Genomic DNA, 11256 nt, shown 5'->3' on the forward strand with positions numbered 1-11256 from the left:
TTGAATTTGTCGAGTAAATAGAGCAATTATTACACATCAATACATAGTTAACAGCTATAATTAGAGTTTTCTTGCCCAGTCATGTCAAAATAGCCTGCAACACTTTTAGGTTGGTATTCACCCGTGTTGCTTGATGCATTGAATGATTGCACTCTCCCACAGTAACCCTAACACTGGAAAGATGATAAGTTGGGAGTACAATGCAAGGTCTGCTAAAATGATGTGTTCAATAAAGCCTATGGCTTGTTTCAATTTCCATTGGGGGTCCTATAGTTGGATTACTTTTTTTTGTAAACTCAAAGAACCCTCTTGGGGGGATATTTGTAAAATGTGTTTGATTTAATAAAGGTTACTACATGTACTATGTGTGTGCTTTATCATTACATATCATTACACACACAAGCGACGCGCTCCTTGAAGCCGCTTTCACACCGGGAAATTACGCACGCCGTAAAAACGGACAGGAACGCAATTCTGTGCGTGAGCCGTGCGTCACCCTGCGCCACCCGTGCGCCAACCGTGCGCCAACCGTGCGCCAACCGTGCGCCAACCGTGCGCCTCGGCTCTGCGTGTGTAGGTGTGTCTATTGTGCGCGCTAGGCGCACTAGGCGGTGCTGTATGCAGATTATTCCACGTATAAAATGGCGAAGGTTGTATGGTACCGTATCCTATATGTCATTATGGATCCCATGCAGAGGCATCTTTTGGTCATTGCTCTGATCCATCATCGGCGGATCCGTGAAGAACAAGAACGCCGCCCACCCCGGAGATACTGGGTTCACCCCATCCTCCAGGGTCGGGCTGAAAGGGGGGAATATCATAGGCTCGTACGAGAGCTTCGGCTTGATGGGGAGCGTTTCATGGAATATTTTCGACTGAGCAGGACCCAGTTTCAGGAGGTTTTGAACCGAGTTGGCCCCATAATCGTCAAGATGGATACCAATTACAGAAAGGCTATTGGTCCAGCTGAACGCCTTGCTATCTGCCTACGGTAATAATAGCCTACTAATAATAAAACAATATAAATAAACCCAACATTTAAACACAACATAATACAGCTATAATACAGTGTGTGCATAATACAGCTATAATACAGTGTGTGTGTGTGTGTGTGTGTGTGTGTGTGTGTGTGTGTGTGTGTGTGTGTGTGTGTGTGTGTGTGTGATAAGCCATGTTCAGCTTAGAGTGTAACTTGTCTTTATAAAACATAATAAAACATGTTTTTGATTTGTGTTTATTGACAGGTTCCTGGCTACTGGCGATTCATTCAGAATGATCGCTTTCAATTACCGTGTGGGTGTGAGCACTGTCTCGATTATCGTGAGACAAGTTGCCACAGCCATATGGGACACAATGGTTGATGAATGTATGCCTGTTCCCACCATGGCTGACTGGAAAGCAATTAGCCAGAAGTTCCATGAGCGATGGAACTTCCCTAATTGTGTCGGTTCCATCGATGGGAAGCATGTCATCATACAATGCCCTTTCAAGTCCGGCTCACTGTATTTCAATTACAAAAAAACATTCTCAATTGTCCTCCTGGCAGTGGTGGATGCTGATTATCTTTTCAGGATAATTGATGTGGGCCAATATGGCAAGAACCCTGATGGTGCCACATTGTACCATTCTGCTTTTGGTGAGCACCTGAGGGATCGCACCCTGGACCTCCCTGCCGATACACCCATTCCAGGAGCAGAGTACAGGGGACCAGTGCCCTATGTCTTTGTGGCTGACGAGGTTTATATTTTGCACAATGTTTTTATTCTCCCTTTTCCCCCTGTCATTCAATGTTATATGAGATACTTCAATGGTTTCCTGTGGAACTCAGCAAAGTGCTTTACTAGGATCTCCTTTTAGTTGACCTTGTACCAGTGAACTGTACCTTTTTCTATACAAACCTCTAATAAAGTCTTCAATCAATCAAAGGCATTTGCACTCCAAAGAGGCCTGATGAAACCCTTCCCTGGAAAGGACATCACCAGGGAGAGCAGGATCTTCAACTACCGTCTCAGCCGTGCCCGGTTTGTGTTACAAATGTGTTTTTATTTGAGTGAATGACATGAAGTCAGCAATATTCAAAAATAACCAAGAATGTATAACTGTCTGCAACAATGGATGCTCTTTTTCTCTTTGCTCTTTTTTATTTATTTATTTTTTCCCAATATGAAGCTTATTTCTGTTTTTCTGACAGGTTTGTGGTTGAGGATACCTTTGGCATCCTCGCTTCTCAGTGGCGCATGTACCACCGTGTGATTGGAGTCTCCCCTAGAACTGCAGAGGAGTGTGTCAAGGCCACATGCATACTGCACAACTTTATGAGGTTTGATTGATTGATTATTTTATTAGACAAAAATGTAGTACAGTACAAGTACAGTTAAACACCCTGCCTAAAAGGAACATCTCAAATAAGACCTTGTACTGTCTTTTTTATGTTGGAAGGTTGCCATCTGTCAGGGCCCAGGGGGCAGGAAGAGCACCTCTAGTCCAAGTAACAGCTCCAGCCTCCAGCCTCCGGGATGTCTCCAGGATGGGCCCCAACAATGCCTCGATGGAGGCATTCCGCATAAGGAGGACCCTCTGCTCTCATTTCAATAATGAGGGTGCCGTGGCATGGCAAAATGACATTTTTATTTCATGAAAATAACCTTTTGTGTGCCTAGCGCAGGAGTGTCACAGGGTTGTTTTGTCCTTGTTTCCATTTCAGTTAGTTTTTCAGTTTAGTTTTTAGTTTAGTGTATTTTCTTTTCAATTTACAGTAGAGAAACTGCAGAGTCGTTAAGTTGTGGATTTTCCTTTTTCTTTCTGTTATTTAATATTTTCTATAGTTCTAGTTTTGCCCTTGTTTTTTTTTGTTACTTTAAGTACATTTTAATGCCAATACTTTTGTACTTTTACTCAAGTACATTGTGAATTCCAGACTCTTACTTGGAACAGACTATTTCTACATTGCAGTATTGATACTTTTAAAACTTTTTCTACCTGAATAACCTTGATTGTGTGGCATTATGTTGGATTAAAACTTGAATCAAAAAAGCATGGATTATGCATTGTCAATGAAGTAGCAGTTTATGGTATTGGCAGGTGATGGAGTTAACAGTTATTACATAATCGTCTAATCTCATTACTTGACATAATCACGATTATTTGGTCAATCTTTAATATGTTGAAAATGTTCCAATATAACATTTTCAAAAACTGTAGAAATGGCTGATCTACAAGCTTACAACTTGTGAGCTTGTAGATCGGCTATTTTCACTATAATGTATCGTCATGTAAAATGTAATAATCGTGACAGCCCTAGGTGGAGTAATCATTTTACTCTGGGAGAGTATACGTAACCAAATGGACCCATTGGGTACAACTCAGAGACAGAATGGGTCAAACAATAACAGAAATATGTTTCAAGGTTGTTTTTTTATTTTATTTTCTGTGAGCACTTTGATTATAAGAAACAATAATACAACAATAATTTGTGCTCTTTCAATTCGATATTTTCTTTTCAACATCTTTGCCGCAAAATAAATCAATGAACATGTTTTTACTTAAGTAAAAGTATCAATACTGCAATGTAGAAATAGTCTGTTACAAGTAGGCCTAAGTCTGGAATTCAAAATGTACTTGAGTAAAAGTCCAAAAGTATTGGCATTAAAATGTACTTAAAGTAACAAAAAAACAAGGGCAAAACTAGAACTATATAAATATTAAATAACAGAAAGAAAAAGGAAAATCCACAACTTAACTACTCTGCAGTTTCTAAACTGGAAATTGAAAAGAAAATACAAAAAAGAAAAGAAAAGAAAAGAAGAGACAGAGCGAAGTTGGACATGCATCACTCGCTGTCATGTGCGAAGTGGAAAAGCCTCTGGTGCATGTCCAACTTCGCTCTGTCTCTCCTTTCCCCTTGAGGGACTTGTTGTAACAAAGGCAATAAACTCAACAAAAAAAGTTCGTCAGCATCTCGCTGTGGGGGTGGGGGTGGTGGAGGAGGTGGAGGTGGAGGTGGGGGGTTCACACATCGCCCTAGGGACTCTATAATAATAATAATAATAATAAACCTTTATTTATATAGCACCTTTTTAAAACAAAGTTTACAAAGTGCTTTACATGAGACACAGAACAAAACAGCAAATGGACGCAGAACAAAGACATACAAAGGTTAAAATGTTAAAAGAACAATGCAAAAAACAATACAAAGTAAATACCTAATTACACAATGGTAAAAGGAACAAAATGGTATAGAACCTTGCAAATAACATTGAGATAAGGGGTTAAGGGTTAAAAGCAAGTCTGTAGAAATAAGTTTTGAGAAGGGATTTAAAACGGGGGACAGACTCTGCGAGGCGGATCTCTAGGGGCAGGGCATTCCACAGGGTAGGGGCTCTAAAAGAAAAGGCCATACGTCCTTTGGAATTAACGTTCCCAGACGGAAAGTCCAGGAGTGCTTTGTTTGCCGATCTCAAGGTACGGGGAGGCACATAATTGGTCACCAGGTCGGCTATATAGGCGGGGGCAAGGCCCATCCTGGCCTTGCATGTAATGAGTAAGATTTTAAAATTTATTCTAAAATCAATTGGGAGCCAGTGGAGGGATGCTAAGATTGGTGTAATATGATCATATTTTCTAGTGTTAGTTAGTAGACGGGCTGCGGCATTCTGAACCATTTGGAGACTCTACCACCCTGTGCTCAAAATGTGACATTGTGTGGTGTCTTTTTTGTGCCCTTTTCCTCCCTCTCCCTGCCCCTGCCCCTGCCCCTGCCCCTGCCCCTGCTGGTGATGCTGGGGCCTCCTCCTCACCAAGCTGTACTGGGGGGGAAATGGGTACTGGAGGCACTGTGGGTGATGGGAGGTTGTACCGCAGGAGGGATGGTGAATGTGACATTTGGGAGTACTGGGATGGGCTGACTTCTGAAAGATGTAGAGCAGGGGTCTTCAACGTTTTCAGGCCGGGGACCCCCAAACTAATGGGGAGATGGAGCAGGGACCCCCTACCACCTCGTAGGGTGGGGGGGTCGGGGCTACGACATATTTTTGGAGCGGTGAAAGCGCTCCCAATGAACAGGTATGTCTGTGGGTGGCTGGGTGGCTGGGTGGCTGGCTGGCCGTGTCCGTAGTCTGGCAATACCTTGAGTGGCCACACACAAAACACTAGTTAAAGGAGGGGCGCTGTTTTGTGCAGGCCAGGCACACTCACCACTCACTCACAGGCACAGTTTACACTCACTCACTCACTCACATAGGGTACAGCTGCTCAAATTCACCGCTCCACTTCGAACCGAGGTTTGATTTTTTATTTTAAACATGTACAAGTTACAGCGAGCAGGGTGGGCCGTACCACTACCATTTCTAAACATACTACTTATTAACTGAGAACCATGTCAATAATATCAACAATCTGTCAATTGCATAGTAATCATGTATTCAAGCTATTCAAAATGGATAGAATCATGATTTATTTTTTAACATAAATGTGAAAATTAAAAAAAAAAAAAAAAACATTTTTTTGAAATCTTTTTTTTTTTTTTTTTTTTTTACCAATAATTTCGCGGACCCCCTGCTGTACCTCCGCGGACCCCCTAGGGGTCGCGGACCCCCTGTTGAAGACCCCTGATGTAGAGTGATGTCCTGTGTGTTGTCCTGTGTGTCGGTGGTGGTTTGAGTGCTGGTTGGGGTGACTGGCACGGCAGGGACGGTTGGGATGACTGGCACGGCATGGATGGTAGGGTTGATTGGCAGGGGTGCAGGGATGGTTGGGCTAGGTGGCGGAATTGTGGCAGATGGTGGGACTGTCCGGGTTAAATTTGATGATGTTGCTGTGCGTGCTTGTATATGTTCTGTGAGGAAGGATAGTATTGGATAGAGATGCCAGGGGGGTTTGGAGGAGGCCCCAGCACCACTCCTCTGTGATTCTTCAATCCTTTTCTTCTCCCTGGCAAAAGTGTCCCTCAATGTTTTCCAATTTTTTTTACACGTTTCAACTATAGTGAAGAGAGAAGACAAGATTACATTAATAACAAGCAATTAAAAAAAAAAAACTTTTGAACAGTGGAGAAGAAGTACACTTAATCAGTGGTGTTAACATTATTCAACTGTCAGTATAATTTATATAGGGTTGATGGGTTTTATAAACCCACGGCCCCCCCTAGTGGCGAAAATACAGTAATGCAGAAATATAATGGGGTTGTTGGGATGTATGTATAATAAAACAAGGAGCTGGAGGCTATTCTAATTCTAATTGCTATCATGGTTGATTCTTGTTGCTCCTTTTGGCTTTTTTACTGTATGTTTAAAACAGATATTCCAAAGATTCCCCACCCCCCCCTAAAAATCCCATGTTATCCAACAAACAAACAAACACACACACACACACACACACACACACACACACACACACACACACACACACACACACACACACACACACACACACACACACACACTAGATCTGCTATTTTCAATAGTTTCAAAAGTTTATGAACCACTGATCTAGCATGCTCTTCTAGCTGCTTTTAGTTGATAGGAGTTGATAGCACATTTTGACATTTGGCCTATACGAATATCTTCATTGACAATCTAAATAATACGCTACAAGTGACGCTTTGTTATAGGTTACTATATAAGATAAGCTTCAAGTAGCCTATTGGGGAAATATATATATAGCCTAGTGAAACACATGCATAAAGCAAATATTAACATTTGTTGGGAAACATTCAAACTTTATCAAACAACTTACCATCTACACAGATTGCAATATATATCAGACGCCATGCCTGGGCGACGGCGTCTGCATTTTTGTGGAGATGATGCGTTGCATCGTATAGGTACGGGTAGTTGGTCACTGACGCAATTAGTTTTTCTTTCACATTCGTCATGTTTGTGAAGGCGCGCTGTTTGTTTCACTTCCCTATTTGTACCCCATAACCGCACCTACACGCAGAGCAGCACTGATTTCATTGGTTTCAAGAGCTCACTCACGCTCAAGATTTGAATAAAGCTGCTCGAGTTGAGCTTTATTCAAATTCAATGCGTCCCTCCAGCCGCTCTGATGCGTGCGCTCAGCGTGCTGATCGCGTGCGCTCAGCGTGAAATCAGCGTGCGCTCAACGTGAAATCGACGCGAAATTTACGCATCGCGCAAGACAGAGCGTTTCGTGCGATACGCCCGCCTCCATTGAAGATGAATGGGATGCGAAAGGGCTTGAACTCGGGCCAGAGGCGCACGCTGCTGCGCACCGAAGGAGCTGAGCCCTCGCCGCGGAGGCTCGTGGCGTGGACCGGAGGATGTGTCGCTGTGGAGGTCCGTAACGCACGTGGGCCATCGGCGGAGGAGACGCTGTACTATCGAGGCTCGGAAGGACGATTGCAACGCGCACACAACTCCACGTTATTGTTCCAATCTTCCATCCCGGGCCATCCAAATTACCCCCCCCCCCCCTCCTGTATTGCGGAGAGGAGCATCTATCTGCGTTTTTTCTTTTTCTTTTTCTTTGTTGTGACTCGACACTGGTCACTTCTTTTTTTGCACAGACTTTTGGACACTTTTTTGGCTCTGCACTTTTTATTTTCTTTTATTTAGGCTAAGCATTATTATTATTGTCTTGGTGCAAACACTTTTGCATACTGTATATATGTGTATATATTATTTGGCACTACGTTGAGAAGTAGTTCCTAATGTTTGAATGACTGGACCATTGTAAGTTCTTTGAGTTTGCAATATGCTTAGAAAAGTCCCTTAAAATTGCAATCCTTTACATGAAACGTTAGTACTACTTTTTTGCTGTTGTGTTGTGTTCTGTCTCGACACTTTATGTATATATATATATATGTTTTTTTTTACGTAATTGCTCTGTATGGCTGATTTTCCTGTATTGTTGATTCTTCTTTGTTGCTGTACACAACAGTTCTTTAATTTTTTTCTTACTGTCCTGTAACCTTTAACTGCTGTACCTTCTGGGTAACTGAATTTCCCCCGTGGGATAATAAAGGTATCTATCTATCTATCTATCTATCTAATGTTATCCGAATATGTAACATAATTACTGCATCTCGCAAACCACCAATATTAGTCGACTTTACAGAAAAAACAAGGCCAAAGTGGCTTATACTAAGAGGACATGGCAACACTGCTTCTGAGGCTCTGAGCAGGACCAGTGTGTTGATGTAGGAGTATAAACAGTAACACCTCCTCCCACCTCCTCACAGCTCTCCTCCAGTATAAACAACACCTCCCTTTTGTCTTGGAGTGGAGAAACACCTCCTCCCAGCTCTCCTCCAGTTAACTGCAGTCAAGTGTCATTTCAATGTGAAAGCCTCGTAACACCTTGATGATGATGATGGGCCATCATCAGAGAAACATTTACAAAGACACAAGTTCCAATGTCTTCATCAACACGCGGACAGTTTTGTCTTCGCAAAAGAAAGAAAACCCAGAGATGTTAATAGTTTGTAAAGAGATCAAATTAAAAGGTGAGTATACTGGAATGAGAATACAACAAAGCAATGATTTCCATTTCCCCTTTTATTTGTTGTAAAAAGCTGATCTTCCAGTTCACAATGCACCACACTGTTTTCATAGGATTTCAAATATAAATATAAAACAGGTTAACATAGTGAAGCTACATGACCCACTGTGTTGACTGTTCCTACTTTTTCCTCTACACCAAATGACCAAATTAGCTGATGTAAAAGCTCACAAAGTGTTGAATTGCAACACATTGTTTGCTTGTAGATTATTATTCACTTTCTGTGAATGTTTGCCTATTATGACTATGATAATGATTATTATGAGGGTTCACATGGTTTGCTGGGATCCCCCTGAAACACCTAAGCCACCCCCATGTTTACATATCATCTCTTATCTTATTTCTGGTATTTGTCTGATCAAAGCCTTTTGCACTGGATTGTTTACTAGTGAGTAACTTTGTTTTGTTGTTGTTTTTAAATGTTTTTACCAAACACATGAAATGCACCAAACAGATACCAGTAGGCCTATATCAATTAAACCTACTTTACAAATGTGTACATATTATATTTGTATTAATAGCTCTAAGCTAAACAAAATAAAATAAAGGTTTTGTTCAATAATGACTGCTATATAGGCCTTTGTGCAACACAGAATGCTAAACATTACAGCAATCAAATGTCAAATTATGAAGTCACATCAACATGTGTATGTTGTACTGTATGGGAGTTCAGATGTGAAGGGACTTGAAGGGTTCAACTATTGGCCAGTTTCAGTCTATTGTTGCCCAACCCCCCACTCTCTGATTGGACCATCAGACTCTCTGTGAGTATTTAGCAGGACTCTGTTTAGGTTTGGTGACATTTAGTCTCTGCAAGTTGTTAAGGGCTGAACTTGCTTCTCTTGGTTGGTGTATTTGTCAGAGAAACTCAGAGAACTACCTTTGAGAAATGGCTTTACTACAAACACTGAAGTCCTTGGTCAATGAGAGACTATCTGCAGCTGCTGAAGAGATATTTGGGGCCGTTGGACAAATTGTAAGAGAGTACGAGGACGAGGCTTTCAGCTTGAAGCAAGAAATCAACCACAAAAGCAGACTTCTGGACATGGTTTTAAAACCATACATCAAATTATACAGAGCAGGTTGGTACAATAACTACAACACACTTGTTTTCATGTAAGTAAGTGTTCAATGTGTGAGACTGTTGTGGATTTAATATCCATGATGGAGTTTTGTGGGGGTTAGTTTTAGTTCATTTATATTAAACCTTCTCCTGTGGTCTCTGGTCTGGGCACAACAACCTTTCAATAGTTTTCTGTTTACAAGTCAAAGCCTCTCAGAGCTTCTGACAGGGCCATGTTGTGTGTTCTGTTTTGAAAGCATCTCAGACCAGTTGTGGGAATGGGATAGAGGATATGTTGTTGACATGTTAAAAAATACATTGTTACTCCAACTTTGTGTGAATTTGTTGCCATTCTTTAATCAAATGGGTACTCTAAAAACACTGTAGTATATTAAGAGTGGTAGAAGTCTTGCTTTCCCCGGCGGCTGAGACAGATGAGAGACACAAAGTGGTCCAGCTTCCCTTGCCAAAATGGACAAAGTCTGGTTTATTACAAAATCAAGCAGTTACAGTCAGTTGGCGGGCACAAATTCTTCAAGCTTCGATGTGGCGAGAGGTTGTCAAGAAAAAGGCCCGGACCAATGCATGCACCTCTCTTATATACTGTATTCTGTAACCTGTGTCTACGCCTGGGCACATCGGGCGCACGCTGAGCGGCGCGCATACATGTCTCCCCTGTTGTCATATTCGTGTGTGTGGGGTACAGAATCAGTGCACCGGTGAGGTCAGCGGTTCCTCGCAGTTAATGCGCATACATGTCGTGCACGAACAACCAGTATGAACTGGTCTACCAGTAATACATAGGTGAGTTGCTTACGTTCGAGAGCTGAGATTCGAACCACATGTGTAGAGGGACTCAATAACATGTTTTGCCCGAGTATCGGGTGTGAGCTACGTGCGCCTTATAGTGCGCGAGAATTCATGCGCGTGCATGCACTAACGTGTGTCTATAGGGTGTCTCCTTTTTGACCGGAGCGCACGAACCTAAACTGGGATGTGTGCTGGGGTGCCGTGTGTGTCAGAGAAAATACAACTGGTTCCTATAGAGAGCTATGCGCCGAGGCCCAGGTCAGAGAGGTCACTGTGTGCTGGGAAGCGTCCCTAGGTTGAGGCCCTAACGGTTGAGACTACAAATCACAACACTTTGTGTGTTTTTAGAAAGACACAACACACAGCCTTTAGTTTTCTTTGGAGCCTAGTTAGTGAAAAGCCAATTTCTTGCACTGTATAGGCTGTTTTCACAAGGGTCAAATAAAAACACCCACATGAGTAATCTAAAAAAAAACTCATACAGAGAGAAAGCCTTTTTCATGTGATACAAGCTTTAATTAAATGGGTGATTACACAGGGGAAAGCATTTGGTTTAAGTTAGTTCACATAGACACATAAATGATCATTCAGTCAAAGCCAGAATGACAAAGAAACGGCCACCAAAGCAGAGGAATGATATCATCTCGTTTCTTGTGATGGCTTTGCATGCTCCAGAACAGCAGAACAGTGTCTGTCCACATTTATCAGAATATAACTATTCATATTAGTCAGATTCTCCATTGGCTCCCATGTAAAATGATCCTGCCTCCATCTCCTTTGAAAACAATGCTATACTTCATCACAAAGCATGCAATATTTTCTGTACGGACATGTATCGTGGCATGCACGCTGTGCACGCCGTG

At 42.0% G+C, this 11256-nt stretch overlaps 1 protein-coding gene across 1 annotated transcript; it reads left to right on the forward strand.

Moving 5' to 3' along the window:
* Window positions 1–656: 656 nt before the first annotated feature.
* LOC308285466 (uncharacterized protein) lies at window positions 657–1881 on the forward strand. The gene is made up of 2 exons (XM_080726236.1): window positions 657–991; window positions 1245–1881. Exons 1-2 carry the CDS (start codon window positions 681–683, stop codon window positions 1855–1857), a joined length of 924 nt encoding a protein of 307 aa, XP_080582362.1. The 5' UTR covers window positions 657–680; the 3' UTR covers window positions 1858–1881.
* The last annotated feature ends 9375 nt before the right edge of the window (window positions 1882–11256 follow it).

Source organism: Nannobrachium achirus (assembly GCF_963921795.1).
Source record: "Nannobrachium achirus genome assembly, chromosome: 1".
Classification (NCBI taxonomy): Eukaryota; Metazoa; Chordata; class Actinopteri; order Myctophiformes; family Myctophidae; genus Nannobrachium; species Nannobrachium achirus.

Coding starts and splice junctions, on each gene's coding strand:
- LOC308285466 (XM_080726236.1), top strand. CDS start 681: ATGGATCCCATGCAGAGGCATCTTTTGGTCATTGCTCTGATCCATCAT. Junction 992..1,244: donor CGCCTTGCTATCTGCCTACG/GTAATAATAGCC, acceptor GTTTATTGACAG/GTTCCTGGCTACTGGCGATT.